Raw genomic sequence first — 27,374 nt, forward strand, 5'->3', positions numbered from 1 at the left:
TTATTTTTATATAAACCCTCTCCAAAAATGTGTCTTTTGAGTTACGGAGACCATAACTTAATTAGATCTTTCATTTCCAGAGGATTCTCCTTAGCTTCTTTGATGAAATAAATTAAATTTCAGTCAGATATATTCCGTGGGCTCTGGGGGAAGAGTGTGGGGAGAAGGAATCGGATGCTTTTTATAAACAGTACATTGTCTGACCACCAGTGAGTTTCCCCTTTTGCCATTGTTTGTGAAACAATGGCCTCTTTTTTTGGTGTATTCAATCCCTCAGAGAGTCTAACCTCTAACAGATCGCCGTGGCTGTGCTTTCCTGGGTACATGGCTTCTCCACCAAAAAAAAAGAGGTTTTCTGGCATCGGTGGTTCATACCTGTAACCTTAGCTACTAGAGAGGCTGAGATTTGAGGATCATGGTTCAAAGCCAGCCTGGACAGATACATCTGAGAGACTCTTACCTCCATTCAACAGGCAGAAGCCTAGAGGCTTTCTATACCTTCCCTCCATTGCAGTTGCCACGTGAATAATACAATGAATTAGCTGGGTCTGGGTCTATGAACTGAAATCTCCCTGAGGGAGGGCAGGGGCCGTGAATGGTGTTCAAGCCGTGTGCCCAGTGCTCAGGACCCTCTGACTGACTACCTGCCCGTCCACACGCCGGCGCTGACGGCCCCCCGACACAGACCCTGGCCTCCCCCACCAGCCGAGCTTTGAGTGGTTCCCACACCAGTGAGTCTGGTCTCACGGCCCTGCCCACACTCTAAGGCAGCCCCGCGTGTCCCCAGATGCCTTTAGAAGAGTTAGAGATGACGGATCTGACCCAGTGCTGTGGCGGTCGTGGTTGGAGGGGGACAAGAGAGGCCTGTAGGTTTATCCAAACCCAGTTGTCCTTGGGGACGTGCGGCCCTGTGTCTTCACGGCCATCCAGCCCACCTGTGCCTTCCGGGGCTGCCAACAAGAGCCTCTCGGGAGGGGATCTGGGTCAGCGAAAATCAGTGGGTGGCAAGGGAGGAGGCAAGAAGCAAGACGTGACAACTTGGAGAGAAGCAAAAATAAAACCGTAATATGGAAAAGACTGAAAATAGAGCTCATGGGCCGCATGCAAATCAGATGCTAATTACACAGGAATTACTGACAAGTCCTGCCATGCCTGTGTCTGGGTGTGGACCCCCCCCCGGCCGGCCAAACCTGCTGCAGGTGTCTCCCCTCCCCCCAACCCTCCCTCCCCATCCCCATCCACACAGCACGTCGTCTGCATGCTCAGGTCTTGTCACTACGGCTTCGCTACAGCATGGAAAGCTGAGAGGAGGCTAAAAATACTAACAATAGATACTTGATTTTTTTCTTCTAGACAAAAAGCCTTGGCATCCACGGGAGGAAGAAGCGTTCAGGCAGCATGTGACTGGTTGGTATGAAATAAACAAATGGAGAAAATAGCATGTAATTATTCTGCGTTCATTGGACGCTAATAGACCCTTCCGCGGGGGGAGGAGCCCACAGCCTGGATGACAGCCCATTTGTCAAGTCTATTGTCTTCTCAGCCTGGACCCCAGCTGGTGCTTCTCCCTGGGATTGTTTAAAGGCATTCCAAGCCCGGCACCCGTGGCTCATGCCTGTCATCCTAGCTACTCAGGAGGCAGAGATCTCAGGATCATGGCTCAAAGCCAGCCCGGGCAGGAAAGTCTGTGAGACTCTTATCTCCAACACTAGAAAACTGGAAGTGGTGCTGTGGCTCAAAGTGGTAGAGCGCTCACCCTGAACAGAAAAGCTCAGGGAGAGACATCACCCAGGCCCTGTGTTCAAGCCCTATGACTGACCTAAAAAAAAAAAAATGTGTTTGTTTTTTTTCCCAGTCTTTCCAATATAGAACCTGTCACACTGTGGTCCTAAAGATTCTCCCCAGGTGTCTGGGTGCTGGGCAGGTGAACTTAGATGTCATCCCTTGAGTACCACACAGGGTGGCCACACCTCCCCTTCCAGCTTTTTGCCAGTTAATTGAAGATAAGAGTCTGGTGGATTCATCTGCCTGGGCTGACTTTGGCCAGGGATCCTCGGATCTCAGCCTCCTGAATCGCTCGGGCTGCGGGTGTGAGCCACCAGCACCCAGCCTAGCCCGCCGACTCTTCCTGGGGAGCACCTCTGGGTTTGCTAGGGAGCTGGGGGAGGAGGGCGCAAGGCGACCCGGAGAAAGGCAGCGCCCTTGTCTGTGCCCTGCGCTGTCACCCGGTCTCCCCCGCGGTCCTCCAGGAAGGCCCTCCCGGCCCGTGTCTGTCTTGCAGGCTCTTCTCCCACGTTGGGGACCCCTTCCTGGATGACCCCCTGCCCCGCGAGTACGTCCTCTACCTTCGCCCCACCGGCCCCTTGGCGCAGAAGCTCTCGGACTTCTGGCAGCAGTCGAAGCAGATCTGCGGGAAGAACAAGGCCCACAACATCTTCCCGCACATCACCCTCTGCCAGTTCTTCATGGTGAGCTGCGGGCCCGGCCGCCACCGCCAGGCCCCGGGAGCTGGCGTGGGAGGGGGGGCCGCTCCCAGGCCGTGGCAGTCATCGGGGGCTTCTGGCTAGCCCCCGTTCCCCTGTCCTTACACGCATGAGGCCCAGTAGTGCCCGGGTTAGGTGCAGCATCCCGTGCGCCCAACACTACGTGGAGCGAGCAGGGCCCTCGGGGGCCGCCCCGGCTTTCAGGGCTGGTCCCAGTGTGTCCTCTCCCCTCCTGCAGCACTGAAGGAGAGGAGCCTGGAGCCTGGAGAACAAGAAATGTGCTCTGTGGGCAGAGAAGGCCATACCCACTTTATGTAAGCTGCCCACAAGGTCCTAGAGGTGTCTAGAAACAGCAAAGATAACCTTTCATCCGCCACAGCTCCTGGTCCACAGTTCTAGCTATCAGGAAGCTCTTATTCGGCAACCACATTAAATCTGAAATCTTCCTCCCTATACTGTTCTAAACCCATGCCACTCACTCACTTCAACAATCCGTGCTGACGGGGGAAAACTGACATGTCTGCAGACATCCAACACCAGGTAGAATGGTCGCATTTTAGAACCATTTTTAAGACAACATTTGGCTTTTTTCCCCCTCGGATAGACTCTCTCAGGTTAAAACAAAACAAAAAAAGAATGTTCCTAATACCTTCTCTTTTGCCATTCACTCTGCAAATTAAAGTGATTTTCACTTCCTCTTAGTCATCCCAGAGTTGGAGATAGTCATGCTCCACCCTCCCGCCCCAGCCCCGGAGCTCAGGGCCCAGATCCACGTTTCCCGGTGACGGTGGAGGTCGGGGCAGACGCCCCTCCCCCGGGGGAACAGGAAAGGCAGCGGTGACGCAGGATGGCTGTCCTGTCCAACCTCCTGTTTTCTCCTCCTCTTCCTCTTCCTCTCTCGCTTCCTCTTCCCCCTCCTCTTCCTTTTCCTCCTCTTCTTTCTCTTCCTCTCCTCCTCCTCTTCCTACCCCTCCTCTTCTTCTTTTCTAAAACTTTTACTTCTTTCATTGTGCCAGTTCTGGGACTTGAACTCTGAACCTCACACTCTTGCTTGGCTTTTTTGCTTAAGGCTGGTGCTCTACCACTTGAACCATATCTCTACTTCTGGCTTTTGGGTGGTTAATTGGAGATAAGTCTCTTGGATTTGTTTGGCCAGGGTTGGATGCAAACCATGATCCTCCAATCTCAGCCTCTTGAGTAGCTAGGATTACAAATGTGAGCCATCAGTGACCAACTTATTTTTTTTTAATGACAGAAAAGTTGTGTATATTTGTGAGGTATGGTGTGACAGTTTGACATGTATGTTGATGGTGGCATTGTTGAATCAAACCAAGTAATCTATGCATTAACTCACATACTTATCCTGTATTGTGTGAGCACTTCAAATCTTTTAAGTCTTTTTTCAGGGTTGTATATCAATCCCAGGGCCTCGTGCATGCTAGACCCGACCACTAGGCTCTACCACTGAAATCTACATTCTTAGCAATTTTCAGGTAGCCACTACATTGTTGCGCATTGTGGTCACTCTTGAATTTACTCCATCCATCCCAGGGAAGTTTTCCATCATTTGACCAATATCACTTCAATCCTAACTCTTGTTCTTGCTTCCTGTCGGACCAGTCCTGTGGCACTTTGGTGGCATCCAGGGGGCACTGCAGGGCAAAGGGGGCGGGAAGAGGTCAGTCGCTGCCCTGATGGTGGGGACCCGGAAGTTCTTCCCCTGCTGAGCAGACAGCAGTGGTGGTTGAATGACTGTGTGATTGGCCCCCAGCCCTGGGGACAGCAAACCCAGTGCTGTGTGACAATGGTGGGGCTTCCTGTCCCCGGCCTCCCTGTCCCCTGGCCTCCCTGTCCCGGGCCTCCCTGTTCCCAGCCTCCCTGTCCCGGGCCTCCCTGTCCCCACTGTGCTGATGAAACCCGCTTTTGCCCCTGCCAGTGTGAGGACAGCAAGGTAGACGCCCTCGGGGAGGCGCTGCAGGCCACGGTCAGCCGCTGGAAGTGCAAGTTCTCTGCCCCGCTGCCCCTGGAGCTCTACACCTCCTCCAACTTCATCGGCCTCTTCGTGAAGGAAGACAGCGCGGAGGTCCTCAAGAAATTCGCCGCCGACTTTGCTGCCGAAGCCGCATCCAAAACTGGTGAGCGCGCGCATCTGCCCGCGGGCCAGCTCCCTGGGCAATAGAGGGACAAGAAATGGGGCTGCTGCACTGGTGGTGACAAAATACTTAGGATCATCCCCCTCTAAAGGGGCAGGATGGTTTGGGTTTTTTGGGTCAGTTATGGGGCTTGAGCTTAGAGCCTGGGCGCTGTCCCTGAGCCTCTTTGTGTTCAAGGCTCTACCTCTTGGAGCCACGGAGCCACTTCTGGTTTGAGTGGTAATTGGAGAGAAGAGTCTCACAGGGACTTCGCTGCCCAATTTGGACCGCGATCCTCAGATCTCAGCCTCCTGAGCAGCTAGGGTTTCAGGCGTGAGCCACCAGTGCCCAGCAGGGGAAAAGCTTCATTGTGGCTCATATCCATGGTCAAAGGCTAAAAACCTTTGACAAGGTAGAACGTGATGGCAGAAGCCGGAGCTAGAGCATGCAGGTGTGAGCTGTGTGCGTCAGTGCCAGGGCTGGTGCCCACAGCCAGCCAACCCCTCATTTTGTGGAGGGCCAGAGAGGGAAAGACGTGAATTTTGGGAGCAAGCCTCCAGCCAGGCACCCCTTCTCTCCTGGAGCCCAGCCTTGAGTCTGTCTCTCCATTCAGTAGCTGCTGACATCCCACAGAAATTGGATATTTCAGAGACAGCACAATGGAGAGGCAGATTACTTCCTGCCTTTCTCCCTTGACCTTAAGGGAATGGCTTTGTTCTTTAAAATGCCTAAAGTAGCCCTCGTCAGAACCACTGAATGAGTCAGCACCCACATTGTCATCACAAAACCCAAATCTTCAAATCAGAAAAGCGGGGCTCAGCCAGGACCCCGGCAGATTCTTGGAGCGCATATGGAGTAAGGCAGACAAGGCCCGCACCTGATTCAGCCTGGGAATAGAGGCCAGCCCGGCCCTCTCCAAGACTCTGCCGGGGGCTTGGCGTTACTGCCCTGTGCAGCCCCCTGGTGGTGACTTGGGAAACTTCGTGATCCCTGCTGGGTGCAGCAAATCTGTCTGGTCCAGATCTTTATTACCCGACATTCCTTCCCTGAGTAAATTTCGGAAGACTCATCGGTGTGCATCCATTCCTTCAGCAAGTTCTGAAAACCTCGCGGATACACTGAGTAGCTTTACCTTGTGAGCAAGAGACAGACAGGCACCTGCCTCCTGGAGAATACCCCCAGCAGGGCCGTGTGTCAGGAAAGGGAAAGAACTGCAGACGGAAGGCCTCGACGCCTCATTCTAGGTTAGCAGAAAGCCCTGATTTCTTAGATTCCCTGATTTTTCTTCCTAGTTGCATCTTCATCGTTCTTCTAGCCTGGGAGACAGACAGATCTTCCCTCGTCTGTCGTACAAAAGAGAAGCAAAAGCCATTTTCTCACGTAGAGGACTTTGTTCTTGTTTTAGAATGTCTCAGAATGGCAGTCGATGTTTAAATCAGTGGTGTGCAGCCAGGCGGACTTGATCTTCCAGGGTAGAAATATGTAGAGTCATTTGGAGCACTTAGGGCACCTACTGGATAGAGACCAGAGATGCTGATAAACACCTTGTAGTCACAGGACAGCTTCCTACAAGGAATAATTAATTAGTCAAGCCAAAATGATTTTAGAAGGAAATCTCTAGCCTGTAGACTTCGAAAATAGACTTGTCTCCCAAATGGAGGCAATGCAGCCTTGGAAAGTCATCTGATTACAAAGTGTGCTCTGTGTTGCTTTTTTTTTTTTTCTTTTTTTTCTTCCCCTTACCATCCCTTCCCATCTCTCCCCCCCACACACACACACCGTCCACCCCCCACCCCCGAGGCAAAGTTGTAAAGTTTGTTTTTCGACATAACGTCTTATGCCTCTCATTGTTGCAATGGGTCCACCTGTATCCCTATTTAAACAATTTGTTTTTTCCCTTCCCCTCCACAAATTATACCAACATCAAATACAGTGAAAGCAGGGGTTATACCATGGGGGAGAGATATACAAAACAACAAAGAAATCATCATATAAATATGTTAGAAACAAACACAAGAAAGAAAAAACATTTGAGTCCTTATCTTGGGGTTCATTTCACCTAACATCAACTTACCTGACCTTTTCTGCTTGTCTCAGACATATACTAGTTATTGCAAATAAGGGAAACCATGGGGCCTGTGTTTCTCTGGGCCTGGCTTACTTCACTTCATAGAATTTTCCCCTTAATTTATATCCCCCTTTAGGCTGCAACTTCCTTATCTTGATGGCCGACTAGAGTTGAGAGGAAAGGCAAGGGGATTAACTCCTTACACGTGCTGGGCTCCTCCCCCTCCCCCTCCTTCTCCTCTTCCTCCTCCCCTCCTCCTCCTCCTCCTCCTCCTCCTCCTCCTCCTCCTCCTCCTCCTCCTCCTCCTCCTCTTCCTCCTCCTCTTCCTCCTCCTCCTCCTCCTCCTCCTCTTCCTCCTCCTCCTCCTTCTCCTGCTCCTTCTCCTTCTTCATCTTTTGTGGCAGTCCTTGGGGCCTCAGCACTGTCCCTGAGCCTCTTTTACTCAAGGCTAGTGCTCTGCCGGTAACATGGCTGTTTTAGTAGCTCATTGGAGATAAGAGTCTCCCGGACTTTTCTTCCCACCTGGTTTCAAAATGCAGTCCTCAGGTCTCAACTCCTGAGTCGCTGGGATTACAGGCCTGCACCACAGAGCCCAGCTGTGTGTGCGGCTCTTTACCTCTTGAGTGGTGGGGGGTGTTTGGGGGTGAGGACCACGCCCTGATTCCACTCCAGTGAAGGAGAGAGAGATCTTGGGTCTAACCACTGCACTTTGACCTGCACCGTGGTGGCCATCGCCCCGTTCTCCCTCCCTCCTTCTCCTTTTCTCTAGAAGTCCGTGTGGAGCCCCACAAGAAGCAGCTGCACGTGACCCTGGCCTACCACTTTCAAGCTAGCCACTTGCCCACCCTGGAGAAGCTGGCCCAGAACATCGACGTCAAGCTGGGCTGTGACTGGGTGGCCACCATATTCTCTCGGGATATCCGATTCGCCAACCATGAGGTGAGCCCTCCCACCGCTGCCAACACCGGGGGCAGAGGGCCAGCGCGAGAGGCAGGGGCGCCCGCTGCTGGCCCTGCAGAGAGAAGCGGCCCAGCCACCGCCAGCCAGTGGGTCGGGCAGCCCCAGGCCTGTCCGGGATGGTTAGCATGTGGTCCTGCCCTCTGGACTTTTGAATGTCGTTGAGGAGAGAGGACGGACAGATAGGAAAAGGAAGCACACCCGTGCCCGTGAGGGCAGTGTGCATGGCTGCAGGAAGCGTGGGAGGGCCACTGAGCCCGGCGTGGAAGAAGGACCCGACCCGCATCCTCCTGAGAGATGAAGTGTCCTTCCCAGCCTGGCCCGGGCTATGGTGAAACAGGGCTGTCTTGTCCGTTTTGATCAGAAGGGGAGTCTGAAACACAGAGAGAAAGTGTGTGGTCCAAAGCCACAGAGCAAAGTGAGAATCAGAGCTGAAGTCGGAGCCCACGTTTTTTGACCAATAAAGATGGGCACCTCCATCTAAGACAGACCCTATCAGTCCCGCAGTGTCCTCATTGACCTTCCAGTCAATGAGAGTCAGACCTTCCAGTCTGTGATAGTTCAATGATATTACATAGAAAGTTCCAGAAATAATTCATAAGTTTTGGATATTTTTTTCTGGCTGGTCATGGGGCTTGAACTCCAGGTCTGGGCGCTGTCCCTCAGCTCTTCAGCTCAAGGCTAGCACTCTACCACTTGAGCCACAGCACCACTTCCAGTTTTCTGAGTGTTTTATTAGGCTGGCTTTGAACCCCAATCCTCATATCTCAGCCTCCTGAGTAGTGAAGATGACAAGCGTGAGCCACAGCATCTGGTATTACATACTTTAAAAAAAATGTAATCTAATTTACTGTTATTATACAGGTGATGTCCAAAGGCCTTGCTATTTAATGAGTCGGTGCTGAGTGCCTTTCCTTTCATTCAGTGTCCTCTCTGGTCCCTCCCTCCCTCCCGTCTCCACCCAAGAGTTGCGTAGTTTACATTCATCAGTGTCCCGTGAGCTCCGCTGCTGCCCCTTTTTGCCCTTTTACCTGTTGCGTGGACTTTTAATCTGTCTTTCGGACTCTGAATTCAAAAGGCAGCGGGAGCCTGCAGTGTGTGCTGGGCAGTCTCTGTTCTGGAAGGGCTGGGAAGGGCCGAGCGTGAATGCCTGCTTCCGGTCTAGGTGTCAGTGTGGCCTGACCTGTCCTCCTTGGCCGGCCGGCTGATGGCAGGGTTCCCCAAAGGTCGATGAAGCAGACTGGGTCTGATCTTACTTGAGGCTCTGGCGTCTCCTGGAGTCAGGATGAGCCCTAAGGAGAACGAGAGAGGTGAGGCTGGTCCCACTCTGAGGGCCCTGGCAAAGCAACAAGTCCTGGCTGCCCGCACAGGGCCTCAGAGAGGTCACCTTCCTCAGAGGAGCGGCTGGCTGTGGAATTTTACCTGGTCTGTCCTCTAATCAGCGCGGCCCTCCAGTTAACTCAGAGGTAATTGCTTTCTGCCTGACCCACATTCTCAGCTGGCACAGAAGGAAGGAGGCAGCCAGCGCCCCATGAATTATTTTCTAAAAATAACCCGCCCTCTTTTATCTCTGACTTGGAAAGGCTCCCGCACTACGGCTCCACCTGATAAAACGCTCGTTGGCCCCCTTAGACTCCCGAGGGGTCTTTTGGTCCCACCGGGTCCCTCTCCTTCTCCTTCCCTCCTCTGTCCCCGTGGAGCAGGCGGGATCGAGTGTTCCAATCGGGGCACCGATGTCCAGAGAAGAAAGTTTCAGGCAAGGACGTGGGCAAAGCACAGGGATCCTGGGGACAACCTGGGGGGGTTGAGCTGGCAGACGCCTGTTTGTGCCTCTCCTGGACTCTTCCCCATTAGCCGTGAGGTGAGGCCGCGCCATTTATATGCCTAGCCACCAAAACCTCGAGGAAGGGCTGAGTTCTTCAAAATGCACTTATTTTGGAGTCTAGCACACTTAGCTTTAAAGCCTGGCCTCTTCACTTTAGCTGGAGTTTGGGCTGACGTTTAACGACTTATGTAATCTCCAGTTTGCTCAGCTGTGAAACAGCCATCATAGGGGCTGGGAAGGTGGCTCAGTGGTAGAGCGCTTGCCTTGCATGCATGAGGCCCTGGGTTCGATTCCTCAGCACCACATAAGCAGAAAAAGCCAGAAGTGGCGCTGTGGCTCAAGTGGTAGAGTGCTAGCCTTGAGCTGAAGAGCTGAGGGACAGCGCCCAGGCCCAGAGCTCAGGCCCCATGACTGGCAAAAACAAAAAAAACAAAAAAAACCAGCCATCATGCTCCCTGGACCTGGGAAGTGGTACATGGAGGAGGAGAGCCTCTCTCTAACGCCTGACACAGGAGCCCGGCGGGCCTCCCTGTTTGTCACAGCAGCATCGTTGCGACCTCAGAGGGGACACAGTAACACACTGCCACCTGAGCGTGGCGTCCGTGTGGTCATAGAGGGAAACGTACCTGAGGTTGACTCAGGAATTGTGACAGGCAGAAGCTACATGTAAAAAAGAATCCATGCGTGACAGCACAAACAAGGCTTGTGTCCTGACTGCCTCGGTCTCAGGCTGAGGTGTTGGTTTTCTCCTAAGCTGGCTTTGGGAAGTAGAAAACGACGGGGAGGCTCAGGCACTAGTAGCTCATGCCTGCGATCCCAGCTCTATCAGAGAACCTCCATTCAAAGCCCTGAGACTTCCTCTCCAGTCAACCACGCCAAAGCCAGACATGGAGCTGGGTTCCAGTGATGGACTGTCAGCCTTGACAGAAAAAACTAGAGGATAGCACCCGGGCCTGATTTAAAGTCCCAGTATGGGCACCAAAAAGAAAGAAAGAAAGAAGAAAGGAAAGAAGGAAGGAAGGAAGAAGGATAGACAGACATGGACAGAGGACGCTTGGGTCCCAATTGTTATTTTTCAGTGCTGGAGCTTTTACAAACTAGGATCCGAAGCATGCTAACAAGCAAACACTGCCACTAAACTGCTCCTCCACCTCCCCCTTCCCTGCGTTATACTTTTAGATTTGCTGCAATACCTTCATTCTCATGCGGTTCATTAATAGATCAATGCTACTTAGTGTCCAACTGCTGTGTGCTTTGTAGATCCGGTCTCCAGCCTTCCTGTCACTCAGTGCCTCTCCCCATGGGAAGTGGAAGAGAATGATAGAAGGCCTAAGCTGCTAGTGACCCTGTGATGTCATATAGAACAGGACAGGAAGGGTCCCCCAAAGTGGAGTCAATCCAGTGGTGTGGCCCTGTGGCCATCCCTGGCGGCTTCTTCTGAGCTCTAAGAAAGAACAGGGGTGAGGGGAGGGGGTTCTTTGGCTCCCTGGGGAACGGGTCTCCTCCTGCTCACTATGGTCTAAGAAGGGCAGTTTTCTTGCACAGGCCCTGGGGGAGTGGCAGGTTTGGAGCAAGCTCCTTGAAGGCAGGGACCATGTGTTGCTTAGACGCCAAGTTACAGGCAAGGGCGGGTCTTCACTCCCAAGTGCGTCCTGTAGCCGCAGCTCCCCATCAGCCCCTCTGGGGCCCCACACTAGAGACACACGGCCCACACCCTGGGTCTCCCATGTCTTCCCTGTGCGTGGCACTGCAGACAGAGCAGGGGATGGGTCCCAGTTCCTCCCATGGACAGCAGAGCTTTGCACTTCGGGATGAGCCTCCAAAAAAACTCCTCATCCCTGAATCTTGATAGGAGGGGAAGGAAGGAGCATGCCCGAGTAGCAGGTACAGCCACCAGATCTGGCAAGAGGCGTGCTCTGTGTGTGTGCACGGGTGTGCATGTGTGCATGCATGTGTATGCACACACATACACTTGAGCCACACACCTCTCCTTTTGGCTTTTTGATGGTTCACTGGATATGTGTCTCACGGACTTTCCTGCCCAGGCTGGCTTTGAACCGTGATCCTCAGATCTCAGCCTCCTGAGTAGCTGCGATTACAGGCATGGTGTTCAGTAAGAAGTACTTTTTCATCGGAATTCCAGGAGGAATTTCTGGAGCCTGAGAACCCCAGGGCCTGCTGTGGGAGGCTGCGTGCTGCACAGAACACCCAGCCCCCCTCGGGCTCACACCTTCGCCTCCCTTTGCAGACGTTACAGGTGATCTACCCCTACACCCCTCAGAACGATGACGAGCTCGAGCTGGTCCCCGGGGACTTCATCTTCATGTCCCCGATGGAGCAGACCAGCACCAGCGAGGGCTGGATCTACGGCACCTCCCTGACCACCGGCTGCTCCGGTCTCCTGCCTGAGAACTACATCACCAAGGCGGACGAGTGCAGCACCTGGATTTTCCACGGGTGAGTGGATGCCGGCCAGCCGGCCGGCTGCGGCCTGGAGAAGTACGTTGCTGCGGCAGACTCAGGAGGCAGGAGGCGGCTGGAACAGTAAAGGAAATGGTCAGTGGGGAAGAGAGCCAGGCCTTATTGGCTCCAGATTGCCAGGAAATGGGCCAGCTTGAGGCCTGGCAGGCAGGGGAAGTGCACGGCTCTGCCCGCCCTCTGTCCACATTGGGCTCTGTGTGTCTGAGCTCCTGGTGGGAGTTGAATCCAAGGCTTCCCGAGGCTGTGAGTCCAGAAGGGCCGCTTCCTGGCTCGCTGTCAATCTGCTCTGTGGTACCAGCCTTCCACCTTGTCCTGCTCTGATTATTCAGGGTGGCCCACCTTCCAGAGCCAAGCGGAGACGGCCTGGTGGGGAAGAGCACAGGGCAGTGCCCCCCTGTGTCCTGGGGGGCTGGACCCGAGGCCACAGAGGGGGTCGGGTAGATGCGGCGACGGCTCAGTGGCTCCCACTGCCCTCGGGGCCTGGGCCTGGCATCCCCCCCTCCCCATGAGGCACGAGTACATCCTCGTCCAGCCCTCGCGGGCCCAGGACAGGACAGCATGTTCCAGGCAGCGCCCGTGCCCTGCTGGCCCCGAGGAGAGGCTCCGGGCGCCATCGCCCTCACCCGCTTTCAGCAGCTGGCAATCTTTTTTTTTTTTTTCTTGAGCAGACAGCCCCAGGCCACCACATTGGACCTTGGGTTCCAGGGATGATAGGAAAGAAACAGCTGGCTCTCTTGTCACCGGAGGAGCTGCAGAGAGAGGGGAGCCTAGGCTGCAACGCAAGTGGGAGCATAGCTCCAGGGTCAGACACCAGCCCTCGGCCTCACAGCATGGGTTTGTGTCAGCTCTCTGGCGTTGGGGAGGGTCTTGATGTAAAATAAAGGAGAATATCCGGCCTGTGCTGGTGGTAAGAGCTGCCACTACTTAAAGTTGCTGCGACCAGGTTTAATTTGGCCGTACATCTGCCATCTGCAACAAGGCCTCCTACGTTCTGGGGATCGCAGCCCCGACCCACTGAGTCTCCCCCCACAGGGAAGGCCCAGGATGCAGAGTTGCACAAGAGCGGAAAATCCCTCTCAGGAACTGAGATCTCTAGAGGTCTTTGCTTGCAAATATGAGGAGTCTTTTCATTCTCACTGACCTGAGATGGTCTCCATGTGTGGCTATGGTGGCTGCAGATCCTTCTGCCTCAGCCTGCCCGTGCTGAGATTATAGGGATGTACTGTCATGCTGAGCTTTCGAAATGAGCCTTACAGAGTTCTTTCCACAACAAAGATTCTAATAGTAAGACTGTGTTAAAAATGAATAATCCAGGGCTGGGAAGGTGGCTGAATGGTAGAGCGCTTGCCTTGCATGAATGAGGCCCTGGGTTCAATTCCTCAGCACCACAAGCAGAAAAAGCCAAAAGTGGCACTGTGGCTCAAGTGGTAAAGCGCTAGCCTTGAGCTGAGGAGCTGAGGGACAGTGCCCAGGCCCAGAGTTCAGGCCCCACGACTGGCAAAAAAAAAAAAAAAAAAGAATAATCCAGAAAAGATGCTGAGTCAGTAGACACAAGCCAGGCTGTGCTGAGCACCTGGGACATATATGTATGTCCACCTAAATTATCAAGAAGCGAGAAACCTGAAGTTTAAATAGTCTCCATCCACATGACCCGGTGATGGAGAGGAAGGTGTTTGCTGAATCTGCCTAACAACTATGTTTAAATAGCACTGTTGTGAGATGAAACTTCTCAATGTCTCTCTGTGCCCAGTGACTTGAACGTGGCATGTTTTCTCAGTTCTCTCTGCTGGATCTGTTTGGAGCTTCTGTGGTCAGCTAGGTACCCAAAAAACGAGAGCACCTGGCTCATGCCTCTAACCATCTGTGAGGGTCATCCTCTGAAATAATTCTCTGTGTGTGTGTGTGTGTGTGTGTGTGTGTGTGTGTGTGTGTGTGTGTACACCAGTCTGGGGCTTGAACTCAGGCCCGGGCTCTGTCCCTGAGTTTTTTTGCTCAAGGCTAGAACTCTGCCACTTGGAGCCACGGCTCCACTTTGGCATTTTGGTGATTCATTAGAGATTCGAGTCTTAGGGACTTGGCTGCTCGGGCTGGCTTTGAACTGCGATCCTCAGATCTCCTCCTGAGTAGCTAGGATCATAGGCATAAGCCACCAGCACTGTGCTAATAATTCTACCTTTAACCATCCTGTTGTGGGTATGATTGGGGCAAGCCTTGGGTGGAGACAGAAGGAACTGAACGGGGATATTGGCCATGAGGTTTCTTAGACCCTTAGGGAAGTGGTGGAGATAGTATTTAAAAACAAAACAAAACTCCCTCTTACTCCTCCAATGGAAAAGAGTAAAGGCCCCAAAGACATTGTTTAATTGATTGGAGCCTTGAAAACAGCTGAAACGGTGGCACATAATTGACGCCTCATCGGTCCTAACATGCCTTTGGTACCAGCCATGCCAGGGCACCGGCCTCCTTCCTGCACAAAGGGATGCTTGCATCTGTTCCCGGCACCGAGGTCCATCCTCTCCTCCTTGACTAGCCGTAAGACCTCAGCATACACCAAGAAGGGCCTTCCCAGGGAGGGCACGCTCCGCGTCAGCCTCCCATCCTCCGCCAAACCAGAGATGGGTTCCTGACAGGTCTCACATCCCGCTGATCACAGCACTAGACACCGTGACCCCCTCCAGCCACAGCGGTTACATCTTCCTCTTCTTCCTCTACAGCTCTTACTCGATCTTAAACACAGCCTCGTCCAACTCGCTCACATTTGGCGATGGACTCTTAGACAGGAGGCAGTATGAGGACCAAAGCCTGGGGGAGACCACGCCTCTTACCATCATCTGCCAGCCCATGCAGGTAAGGCTGGTCCCGAGGGCGGCCCTCGCGTCCAGGCAGGATGCTGGTGGGCGGGGGGGGGGTTAATGCTGTTCTTGAGTCTCAGCATGGCCACGCTGTCCCCGAGGGGGGAAGGCACACAGCACCACAGAGCACACACAGCCAGTGGAGGCTGGAGTCCCGCAAGCCTTGCAGTTCAGACCCGGCTGGGAGGGAGGGCCGCAGCAGGGAGGGAAGAAGAGGGTTTCCCGCTAAAGCAGGACAGATAGATACTCCTGTTTTATCTGCTTTCTGCATCTGTGTTGTAAAGATGAAAGAGAACAGCGGCAGCAGCTCCGCTAGTGGTGGGTGGTGAGCATTGAATTAGTCTGTGTGTGGCAGCTGGCTGGAAAGGCTGGAGATGGGAGGAGGGCGGGGTTGAGCCGAGCAGAGAGAAGCTGGTGGAGGATGGAGAGCGAGGAGCACTTGGGCTGGGCCCCAGGGTTTGAATCCGGACTAGGGAGAAAGGGCAGAACACCAGTGCACCGTTAGCTGTGGCCGAGCAGTTAGCAGCCCACGGAGAGCGCGGCCAGCAAGGACTTGGCAGCCAAGACAATGGTATTGACGACGTTGCCAGAAAGAAGGATGTAGAAACAACTACCGGGTTCCACCAGCAGCTGCAGAAACCATAATCCTTAGTCTCCCTCACCCTGAACCCTTTCTAGAAACAACCATTGTGTACAGAGTCGGAGGCCAGACCGAGTGGCGATTAGCATATGCAAATCAGAGCTCCGCTGCTATTGCAGGCGGTGTGGAATATAAAACGGCCATTCAGTTACGACTTTTTCTTTCCAAAAGACCCTGTGGCCACCAGCAGACGTTAGAAATGGGCAGGTGGCAGAAGTGGCCATAGAAAATCACCGTGCCCTGCTGGAGAACGTTGTCTCACCAGATAACTGTCTCAACTCACCGCAGCAAGCTGGCCTCTGAACCACCACCCGCGTTGCATTCGTGGCTGCTACCACGGAAGGCAGCACCACGATGATGACCGTGGGGCTTCCACAGAGCACTGTCACGAATCTCCTTAGAGCCTCCAAATCACCCGCGAGGTCTATGGGATGTTTTTCTTCCCGTTTTATACACAGGCCACCCAACTTCAAGACTGGCCGGGGTCTTGTTGGCAGGAACCTTTCTCTCTGAGCTCCCCTCCCGGTCCGGAGGTGTCTCACTGGGCCGTGTGTCCTGACCACGTCTTTTTTTTTCTCCGCAGCCCCTGAGAGTGAACAGCCAGCCCGGCCCCCAGAAGCGATGCCTCTTCGTGTGTCGGCACGGGGAGCGGATGGACGTGGTGTTTGGGAAGTACTGGCTGTCCCAGTGCTTTGATGCCAAAGGTGGGAACTCAGCCAGGCCCACCCATCACCCCCCTCAGCCAGGCCCTGCCCCCACCCCTCCCTCAGCCACGATTTCAGTCCCTGGGCCTTCCGTGGCCCACAGTCAACCACAGCCTAAGCATCTCGGGAAAGAAATCGCACAAGTAAACCCTTCGGGCCTTATAGGAACCATTCTGAGTCATGAAAGGCCAAGCTGTCCGGCCACGTCCGGTGTTATCCACACGGTGCACCTCACACCTGCTCATCGCCACGGCCACGTTGGTCGTCAGGTCTTCCGTCACAGTGTCCCACGTGCATGGGACTCAAGGAACCCTGACATGGTGGCCAGACAGGTCCACGGCCACACCTCTGTGGCTCTTCCTCAGCACAGGCTCTGTAGCACTTCACATCCTCAAAAGAAGTCTAAATAAGACGCCTTGTTTGAGACAGCACGTGACGGTGTGTCACTACAGAATGTCTTGTCATCCTGTTGTGCTCTTCTTGCTGCTGTCGAGCTCTTACTATGCCTGACTGTTGAGTTCAGCTCCGCATTAGGTACCTTTGCACAGGGGGAGAACCCTGTACGTACAGGGCTGGTTCTGTGTGTGGTTTCCAACATCCACTGGGGCAGGGGAGTTGGGGGATTCTGTGAGAGGACTGCCCTAGTCAGCCCTGTCGCTGGCTACCCTGCTCTGCCCTGTGGCTCGCTACGGCCCCCAGGGGGCAGAGTCAAGCTACATTTACCTACATCCAGTCATTTATGGGTTTGGGTGACTATTAGAAAATGCCAGTGATTTCTTTTTTCTCTCTCTCCCTCCCTCCCTCCCATCCTTCCTTCCTTCCTTCCTTCCTTCCTTCATTCATTCCTTTTTCTTTTTCTTTTTCTTTTTTTGCCAGTCCTGGGACTTGAACTCAGGTCTGAGGCTCTGTCCCTGAGCTTCTTTGGCTCAAGGCTAGCTCTCTGTCACTTGGGCCACATTGCCACATCCAGCTGTTTTCAGTAGTTTATTGGAAGTAAGAGTCTTGGAGACTTTCCTGTCCAGGCCAGCTTCAAACTGCGATCCTCAGATCTCAGCCTCCTGAGCAGCTAGGATTACCAGTGTGATCCATTAACACCTGGCTACTGCCTATAGTTTTTTTGTTTTTATTTTTGTTTTTGTTTTGTCAGTTGTGGGGCTTGAACTCAGGGCCTGGGCGCTGTCCCTCAGCTCTTCAGCTCAAGGCTAGAGCTCTACCACTTGAGCCACAGTGCCACTTCCGGCTTTTTCTGTGTATGTGGCACTGAGGAATCAAACTCAGGGTTTCATGCATGCTAGGCAAGCATGCTACCACTGAGCCACCTTCCCAACCCTGCCTGTAGTTTTTAAGTCCTTGTTTGTCTTGAGTTTTAGGGAAGAGATGAGTATTTTTGTCCACACTCTGTAACCTGAGGGCACTAGGGACCAAAGAGGCTCCATTTTCATTGGAGTGTCATCTTAACACAAGGAGGCTTTGCCTGTCAGAAAACCCCACCTCCTTCAGAGTGGCTGGCTGCTGTTTCACTTAGAAACTAGCACCAGACACTTCCGTGCACAGAAGGAAGAGCAGATTCTGAGTCCATCAACTGAAGAAAGAATGTCAGATGCAGCATTTTCCATCTGCTCCAGGGAGCCCAAATTCAGCCTCTCTGGCTGGGAAGGAGGGGGAGGAGTCCGGACCAATAAGGGGGGAGGGGGGGATGAGGGACTCGTGGGAGCTTTGTGTGGCCTTATTTTTCTAGGCCGCTACATTCGCACCAACCTGAACATGCCTCACAGCTTACCGCAGCGCAGCGGAGGTTTCCGGGACTATGAGAAGGACGCCCCGATCACTGTGTTTGGATGCATGCAAGCCCGACTCGTGGGTAAGCATTCTGGAGTGACTGCTGGCGTTTCCTGACCCCTATGTGGAGAGACTGGTGCCCTGGCCATGCCTGCATACTTCCCGGGCCTTCTGTAACGTTTCTAGACGGAGGATATCAATCCCGCAGCCACTGGAGGTGGGCTGCAGTCAGCAGTTAGCACACTTAGTGGTGAATGTGACCGGCAAGCTCAGGCCTGGTTGGCTTATATCTCTGGGGCGGCACACAGGTCAGCTTCTAGCAGATCAAGACAGCGGCATCCGCCAGGGTAAGGAGGAAGAGGCCTCATGAGCACTGAGTTCACAAAAGCTGCTCCAGAGATCTCCATTCCTCACACACCTGTTCCATCCGGCCATGCAGAGATGAGGCATTTTGCTGCTTAGCCATTGAAAGATACTCAAATCACTTACTTTGTGCAAGCTATTTCATTAGGTGCTGGAGGTACAAGCATAAGCCCTCACCCATTAAAAACAGTTCGGGGAAGGTGGCTCAGTGGTAGAGTGCTTGCCTTGCACGCATGAGGCCCTGGGCTCGATTCCTCAGCACCACATAAGCAAAAAGAAAAAAGCTGGAAGTGGTGCTGTGGCTCAGGTGGTAGAGCGCTAGCCTTGAGCTGAAGAGCTGAGGGACAGCGCCCAGGCCCAGAGTTTAGGCCCACGACCAGACCCAAAAAAAAATAAAAAATAAAAATATTTCAGGGAGCGTGTGCATGTGCACACATGCGTGCGCGTGAACGCGTATATACACAGCACCCTGCAAGACCAGAGAGACAAGCAAAGAGAGGTGAGGTGGGACCTGAAGCAAGAAGTCTGCTTGAATGCCCACAGAGGCCACGCAAGTCTGTCTACTGATTTCCCTTGCGAGTCTGTCCGGCTGATTTCCCTTTGACTTTCCTTGGCAGGTGAAGCCTTGCTGGAAAGCAACACGGTGATCGATCACGTGTACTGCTCCCCTTCCCTGCGCTGTGTCCAGACTGCCTACAACATCCTGAAAGGTGACGCAAGTCAGCAGCTCAGCCCTCCCTCTCCGGGCATGAGTGCTCATGGCGGGGGGGGGGGGGGGGGGGGGGGGGCAGGGCGGGGGGTAGTCACCAGGGAGAGCTCTGAATCTGGAATTATTAAGCAAGATTTCTTTTACAAGATGACCTAACTTACACAGATCACACAATCATACTCTGTCAACATGACAGATAAAAGGAAGTATGACTAAGCATCTTTCTGCCTGAGGAGTTGAAGCCATCGTGGATGAGTTGTGGGATTGCAGAATACCTACATCTTAGAGAGCCATGACCCATCCCTTATCTGCATAGATTCCCTGGCTCACAGCAGCCACAGGGCCCCTGTGAATCTACAGCCTTCCTCATTCCAGTCTCCTTAGTGACTTGGAAAGACTTGAAAAGCACCAAGGCTCTAAAGATATTCCACGTGAACCCTAAATTCCCCACAGGTTTGCACAGCAGGGATCCATGAGCACTTTGCTGAGAAGAAAATTTTAAGAGAGAGAGAGAGAGAGATGGGCTATGTACTTGAGCCAGACAAACAAATGAGCCAGCTGTAGATAAACCCATAAATAATTTGACAGTGCACTTGACTCAGTTCTGTAGCCTTAAGCAAACCCTCCCTTTGCTGCCAGATCCTACCTGTGTGGTCACACTACATTAAAAAAGAAGAGCTTAGAAATACTCAGCATTAGGATTTCTGATGAAGTGAATGATTGACATGACATTCCAATCCAATGGAAGTGATCGGACAGTAGTGAAGGCTCAGGGGACAAATGCCTAAGTCTTTTGGTGACCCCCACAGGACGCAGAACCGCCCCAGCGGTGGACGAAGTGTGTGTGTGTGTGCTGACTTGCAGGATTTCTCCCATTTGTCACCAGCATCCCTTGCAGAGGTGTGGCCAGGGCATTTTTAAGCTCATGTGTGGACAAACATAGAAAAGATGCCCCTTGTCCAAACCCACATGTCTGCACTTGGACAGCTGTATAGAGAATCTAATGGGAAGAGAAAAACTGACTGGGATTTTTTAAAAAGACATTTGGTCTATAATTTGTTTTTCTACCAAGGACATAAGATAGTTCCGTTCTCTTGGTTTCATTTTGCTTCTAAGGTTTACAACAAGACAATCACTTGAAGATCCGGGTTGAGCCTGGCTTGTTCGAGTGGACCAAGTGGGTTCCTGGGAACAGCTTGCCTGCGTGGATTCCTCCCTCCGAGCTAGCTGCTGCCAGTCTAAGCGTTGATACAACCTACAGGTAATGGCCACATGAGGCCAGCGAGGAACACTGTACACACACACACACACACACACGCACACGCACACATGCACACACACACATGTACACACGCAAGCACGGTCGCCCGGCCCAGATGACCAAGCCCGCTGAGGGCCACGGGTGCTCTCTGCAGGCTTAGGCTTTTTTTTCTTCTTCTTCTTTTCTTTTCTTAATGGTGCTAGTACTGGGATGTAAACTTGGGGCCTAGCAAGCTTGACCTTTTCACTCAAAGCCAGTGCTCTACCACTTGAACCACACCTCTGTTTCTGGCTTTTTGCTAGGTTAACTGGAGGTCATAGTCGCTCAGATTCTTCCACCCAGACTGGCTTTGAACTGCCTCCTGAGTAGCTAGGATTATAGGTGTGAACCACTGGTGCCCATTAATGATTTGAAATCCACCCCAGGCAGAAAAGTCCTGGAGACTCTCCATGTCCCCCTCTCCTTTCCAGGAAAATGGGGAACTAGGTAATGTGGTAGCTGGGAACAGGCCTTGGCAGGAAGCGTTCTGACAAAGCCTGTTGCTTTGCCTCAGGAGTGAAGTCTCTTCATCTCCTGTTTTGTGTCTCTTGCAGACCTCATATTCCAATCAGCAAATTAGTGGTTTCAGAATCCTATGACACGTACATTAGTAGAAGCTTCCAAGTCACAAAGGAGATCATCAGCGAATGTAAAAGCAAAGGTAGGTGGCATTATTTTGGAGTTCCTCTTGAAACACGTGGGCCTTTCTCCATCCTGGTGGAGGCCATTCGAGATGCTTGAACATGCTTGGACAAACTTGCTTTAAAAAAAAAAAATAGAGCTTGATTCCCAGACTCTCTCCAGCATCTTCTCACAACGAGCTTGTAATATTCGGGGTGGGTGCCCAACATGTAGTCTGGGGACCTTGGTCGACTTCGTTAGTCCACTGAATAGCTCAGGTTGCATTACAGTCACTTCACGCCTGTATGGCAGTTCCCAGAAGTCCTCTGGGATAGCACTGACGGCCTACAGTTGACCCCAAAGCCTGGACATCTCACACACGCTGAGTTCCTGCTGCCAAGAGCAGGGATGGGTAGGGATCCAGATTGTCTGCTGTTGTATTTTCCAAAATTTAATCTCAAGCAGCGAATGATACATTGGCCCTATGAGTCACCATAGATTTTAAGTTAACCCAGTCAGAGAAACAAAGGAGCAAAGACTAGGATTTGGGGCGGCACTGAGCCACAGTGAATGGAAAATTCCTGCTTATTACCATTTAGATAAACATGAGCCAATATGTTCTACTCACCAGGAGTCTCCAGTGCTCACAGCCCTGGGAGTGCCTTGGATATGGAACCCGAGCTGTGTCTTGTGTGTGTGTGCGTGCCTGTCCTGGGGCTTGAACTCGGGGCCTGGACACTGTCCTTTAGGTTTTTCCTCTCAAGACTGGCACCCTACCACTTGAACCATCTCTCTATTTCTAGCTGTTGGTCGCTTAATGGGTGCTGAGAGTCTCACGGACTTTCTTGCCTAGGCTGGCTTCAGACTGCCAACCTCAGATCTCAGCCTCCTGAGTCCTAACTCTAGTTACACAAGCGTGTGTATGAGGCCATGCATGAAGCCTGCTGAGATCTGAAGATGCTGAGTGAATTCTACCATAGCCTAGTTCTTGGTTTTGGTGGTGCACTATTGTTATGCAAGATTACCATTCAGGAGAATAGCTAAAGAGGGGTGTGTGTGTGTGTGTGTGTGTGTGTGTGTGTGTGTGTGTGTGTGTGTGTGTGTGTGTGTGTGTGTGTGTGTGTGTGTGTGTGTGTGTGTGTGTGTGTGTGTAAACCTGCAAGTTATAATTATTTTCTTTCTTCCCTCTTTTTCCTTCCTTCCTTCTTTCTTTCCTTCTTCCTTCCTTCTTTCTTCTTTCCTTTCTTCCTTTTTTCTTTTCTTTCCATTGATGGGGCATTATGTAAGTTTGGCAATGCTCTGTCACTAAAGATATAACCCAACCCCTTAAGAATATTTAATTGATATAGTATAGTTGTACATATTATTAACACAATGAAATAATCAACACAATGCTTCAGTGTGGTATTTTAATAAGTGTTCCTAATGTACGGTGATCCAATTTGAATGATAGTTTTCCCCCTCCCTGAAACCTTTATTGTTTCTTTGTTTTGGATATAATTATCCGAAGACTAAAAGGTTGATTTTCTTTCCTAAAGAAAAAAAGAAGGAAGCTGAGTCTACCATACAATAAGGAAGAGTTTCCAGAATATTGCTTGGGCACATTGTCTTCTTTTTGAAAATGTGTATTCCATGGTGGAGCATGTGGCTTCCGTCACTTACCAAGCCTGTGTCTTCTCATCCCTGCCTTTGTCCCCAGGGAATAACATCCTGATTGTGGCCCACGCCTCTTCCCTTGAAGCCTGCACCTGCCAGCTGCAGGGCCTGTCACCTCAGAACTCCAAGGACTTCGTGCAAATGGTCCGAAAGGTGATTCACGCTCCTATTTGTTCAGTCGTGGTTCCTAGCCATTCCGCACAGTTCGGTGAATGGTGGAGAGCTAATTTCTCTGCTGTGCCTATTTCTGTTGAGCTGAGCGTCATTTACCGATTGACTTGAGCAAGACCTATTGGATGGTGCCCTGTGTAAGGCACTTCGTTAAGCCTGGAGTAAGAGAAAGGCATGTGTTGGCATTCGTGCCGGCTTCTAGGGGCCAAGACTTGTGGGAGTAGCCAGGAATGAGGAGCCGTGAGGGACGTTGGAGTGGAGGAGCAGAGGTCAGTCAGACACCGCTGAAAGCTGAGGCTGATGCGCAGTCCGAGCCAGCCAGCCATGGGAAGCAGTGCCTACAATGAGCGTAAGAGTGACTCCATTTTAAAAGACGGATTGATCGATCTTTCCCATTGTGTCCAAGGAAAATTTCAGAAATCTTTGAGGTGCCTTTTGAACTTGGCATGGAATCGCTGTGTTAGCATTGCAGCCGTCCCTCCTCCTCTGCAGCTTTGAGTTCTGTCATTAGGTCAACTAAAATCTGAAAATACAGCATAATGCAGTAAGATACCGAGAGAGGGACCACATTCTCCATAATGTTTTGTCATAACACATTATTATAATTGCTCTATCTTTACCTACCTTTTTATCCATCTCTTGCTGTGCCTAATTTAGACATGATCGCTCATGGGTATGTAAAGACAGGGTGGACAATGTCCAGAGGCTTTAGTGCTCGCTCAGGTTGCAGGCACCCACGAGGGCAGGGGGGGTCTGAGGATGCCCCCTGCAGAGGGGGAGCCCTGTGTGGATGTTAACTCCATCTTCCCCGCCCTGAACACAGCAATCTGTGACAATTACTTCAAGTAGGAGAGCTCACGTGGATGGATCCTTCTAATGAAGACAAATCGTCTTGCCCCTAATTTATCACTTCTATCAGTTGTCACTGACTTTGGAAGGGGATGTGTCTCTAAGAGACCGCTCTTCATTTTTGATAAGGGTTATAAGGTGATGTTTCTCTTGGCTTCTCTGGGCCACCCAGGTGTCTTTGAGTCTAGATGAAAGGAAAGTATTAACCTTGTGTCTTCTGTGTTTTATTTCCTTACTGCTCTGCCTTCAGATTCCATACCTAGGCTTTTGTTCTTGTGAAGAATTGGGAGAAACTGGAATATGGCAGCTCACAGACCCCCCCATCCTTCCCCTGACCCATGGACCGACTGGGGGGTTCAACTGGAGAGAGACCCTGCTGCAGGAGTAAAGCCACTCGCGGTCGGAAGAGCAGAAACTCCGTGGAAAAGCGTGTTTGGAGTGTTCCGTCACCCAAATCATTTAGCATATTCTCTTTCACGCTTAAGGTTCTCCTGAGACTCTGTACATGAGAGAAAGACATGCTTCAGGGGGAAATCCTGGACGCTTGCCTAGCCAACAGACCGTTGGAGAATTGTCTTCCTAAACTGGGGTCCCTGTTACAGCACAGGCTGCCTTCCTCCTTGCAGCTATGCATGGCTTCGGAGTCTCACCCCTCCCCATGGGAGCTGTCCCCCTTCTCCACAGGGCGGGAGCGGGAGCTGACCAGGTCCAGAATCCACACTGTGGGGATGGGGTTTTCTTCTGATCGCCATTGTCTTCAAATTAGGCAAAGCCAAGCTGGGAGATGCTTGTAGCCTACACCGTTGTCTTTAGGTTGTGCATCAAATCCTACCTGCAGTAGACTCCAGACAGCAGAATGTTCCTGAGTCAGCCTGCTGGCTCAAGACACCTGCTAAGGACTCGACATTGACCCTGGTACCAACACACCTTTCCCAGATCAGCTGGTCCTTCTTGCTTCTCTCTGTGAAATGGAGAGAGAAAGCCCTTTGGCTCCCCAGAGGCATTTTTAGTTACTCAGGAGGCTGGCAAGGTACAGATGACATCTTCACTGGTAGGTGCAGAAAATCTGCAAAATCTATTGCGAATTAGACCTCTCCACCATATAAGCCAGTGAGCATTAGCCCCTCTGCATCACCATGATTGGCCGGTCTTTGACCCCTCAACTGCCCACAGTGCTACCTGATTGGTGATGAGGGTGCTCTGAGAGGAGGCGGGGACAGCACCATGCGGGAATCATCCAGACGCTCGCTCCATGCAATACAAATGCTTCTCTAACACATACCAGGGTCAGGCTGTGGTACACACAGTACACAGGAGCCGTCACGCAGTACCCGTGAAAGCACCAACTCCTCCAGGGACACCAGTGACGTGACGTCAGGGAGCTAATGTCAGCAGCCACAGTTGTGACCACACTGTACTTTGGCTGTCCTCCTTTTGTCTTGTTTGTCTGTGATAATTTAAAGTAGATAGGAGGTAGGAGCACTTGACAGAACTGGAGGGCCACATTCTATCCTTACCCATGGTCCCCACTTCCTGTATTTAGAAGGAGGATTATTTAAAAGGACAATAAATGACAATCAAACCAAAACGTCCGTTATCAATGTCTATTTAATAGTCTGGCTAGCTGGCCGTGTGGGCCCTCGGCAGTGGTCTGCTGTGATAGTCACTGGCACAATGACACCCAGCCCTTTCCAGGCAGCATTGGTGTAAAACAAATCTATTTATGTCGGAGCCACACGAAGGTTTGTTGTTCTTTTTTTCCACATGAAGATTTTTTAAAACCCAGAAGTGGCAAACCTATGGGCTAGAACAGAGAGCTGTGCTTGTGTGTGAGATCATAATCTGATCTCTAGGAAGAAGAGAAAGTTAAAGGTCTACGGAGACTAATCTGCACGACTGAGATGATGCTTGTCTTTTTTTTGAAACCACTTTCAGAAACATGTCATGAGTTTTACATGTTAGGGCAGCAGCTGTGACTTCTTCTAGCATTGCACAAGCTGCATCCAATTGCTGGATAGACAAGTAACCATGTGCTGTGCTGGCTTGCTCCTGTCTCTGGGAGGCAAGTCCTCCTGTGAAAGTCACCCACAGGGACACCACAGTGCAGCCAAGAGATTGTCCCCACCATTCATTCCTCTGGTGTTGGTGTCAATGTGAACCCACTGTCTGGTCAGATAATGTGTGTTCGATTCGCATGCATTGTCCTGGGCTTACACACTTGGCAGATTTCCTTGAAGATATGTAGGAATGTGTTGTGTGTAGACTTCTACAAAATCAGGTTCAGCATAGGTTAACTGCTTGTTCCTCCCCATTGTCTCAGTCCACTGATGGCCTGGCAAACGAAGCCAATTGGCTGGGCTACACTCCTGGGTCCTTAGTGCAAGAAGGACAGAGCCCTAGGCTATAGGAACCAAAAGAGGCAAAGCTCTGACTTTAGTTCCTGAATCACTTAGGTGGAAAGCCCTGAGTACAAAGCAGGAAAGGAAAAACAAGTTTGCTCCTCAGCTTGACTTATCCAAATGGCTTATCAGAGCAACTGCATGGTGTGACCTGACTTTACAATCTCCGTGCACATTCACTTACTTAGAAAATTGAATGTGCACTCTAGCTGGGAAATCATGTTGAATCAATGTGTAATAAGAAAAGACAACTATGATAACAGATTTCATATCACAAAAAACTATATGACATTACAACCTGATGTTTAAGATGATCCGAGTCTAATTACATCAAATGATATATAGAGGGAAGTACAGGAAAAAAGGGAGGGGAGGAGGAAGGAAAGCAGCTCAAATGGTTTATACAGAGGAAATTCTCTCCCTCCCCCTCTCCCTCTCCCTCTCCCTCCCTCTCTCCCCTCTCTCCCCTCTCCCTCTCCCTCTCCTTCTCCCCTCCCCCTCTAAGCTATTTGAAATATACCAGGTGAAATGAAACTTCAACCTGGGATCCCAAGTCTGCACCTGCTTCCTTCTTCTCTGAGTATTCCCCACCAAGCTCCAGTGCCCTGCCACAGACCAGTGGGACTTGGTTTTCTGTACTTTCCAGTGTCATGACTCTCCCTCCAAAGACACATTTTAATGCATTGGGGCCATTCGTTTCCCCAGGCTTCTCCACCACCATGCCTGAGAGCCAGGAATCCGTTCCTGCTCTGCCCTGCCTGGAGTTCAGGTCCCAGTGTTCCTTCCTTTACATTTAGATTCATTGAATCTGAATCACTGGTTGGGTGGCCATCCTGTGGCTGAAAGCAAGGGTATTTTTCATCCTGTAGTAAGAGGTTTGGAGGCCTTTCTACTTTTTATTTTAATTCTACTATAACCAAAGAATTATTTTCAAGTAACCTTATATTTAAAAGATAGATTTGCCAAAAAAAATTAATAAAAATAAAATCTATGCCACCTGGCATCCATTTGGCAGGTGGCTGTTGGTTTTCTTCTTGTGGGTGGTGTCAGGACGCATGTAGACTGTCTCCCTGTCTGTGTCAGGTGACCATAGATGTTCTGTGCCCCACCTCACTGGATTCATAATCAGAATGAAGTCTCTCACTGCAAATACCTAGTGCCTCTGGGAAACTCCCTGACTGGCTAGCTACAGGAAGAGAAGCTCCCAGCCCTCCTTGCTTTTGCAGAAAGCCTCCCGATGGGGTCAAATAAGACATTCCTCCCCAACCTGGATACTGGACGACACCAGGGTTTTGTCTCTAGGCAGTGATGAATCGCTCTTTTGAGTTGAAGTAATGCGTGTGGCAGAATACAGATGAGCCTCTGCTTACTGTGAGCAGGCAGCT

General features: G+C 51.6%; 1 protein-coding gene across 3 annotated transcripts in view; it reads left to right on the top strand.

Moving 5' to 3' along the window:
- Positions 1 to 27,374, top strand: part of LOC138824440 (ubiquitin-associated and SH3 domain-containing protein B) — a 77,155-nt gene extending 49,781 nt beyond the window's left edge. The window contains exons 2-15 of one of the 3 annotated variants that reach the window (XM_070018292.1): positions 1,354 to 1,407; positions 2,282 to 2,468; positions 2,722 to 2,797; positions 4,420 to 4,618; positions 7,453 to 7,622; positions 11,714 to 11,922; positions 14,661 to 14,793; positions 16,022 to 16,142; positions 17,881 to 18,003; positions 18,902 to 18,994; positions 20,110 to 20,254; positions 20,848 to 20,954; positions 22,614 to 22,723; positions 23,841 to 27,374. In XM_070018292.1, coding sequence (XP_069874393.1) covers positions 2,314 to 2,468; positions 2,722 to 2,797; positions 4,420 to 4,618; positions 7,453 to 7,622; positions 11,714 to 11,922; positions 14,661 to 14,793; positions 16,022 to 16,142; positions 17,881 to 18,003; positions 18,902 to 18,994; positions 20,110 to 20,254; positions 20,848 to 20,954; positions 22,614 to 22,723; positions 23,841 to 23,978 — 1,779 coding nt within the window. In that variant the 5' untranslated portion in view covers positions 1,354 to 1,407; positions 2,282 to 2,313 and the 3' untranslated portion in view covers positions 23,979 to 27,374. Of the gene's footprint in view, positions 1 to 1,353; positions 1,412 to 2,281; positions 2,469 to 2,721; positions 2,798 to 4,419; positions 4,619 to 7,452; positions 7,623 to 11,713; positions 11,923 to 14,660; positions 14,794 to 16,021; positions 16,143 to 17,880; positions 18,004 to 18,901; positions 18,995 to 20,109; positions 20,255 to 20,847; positions 20,955 to 22,613; positions 22,724 to 23,840 lie in introns of all 3 variants that reach the window. The other 2 variants (XM_070018293.1, XM_070018294.1) reach the window with 2 other exon arrangements.

Source organism: Dipodomys merriami, unplaced genomic scaffold, assembly GCF_024711535.1.
Source record: "Dipodomys merriami isolate MVZ:Mamm:240054 unplaced genomic scaffold, mDipMer1.0.p SCAF_129, whole genome shotgun sequence".
Classification (NCBI taxonomy): Eukaryota; Metazoa; Chordata; class Mammalia; order Rodentia; family Heteromyidae; genus Dipodomys; species Dipodomys merriami.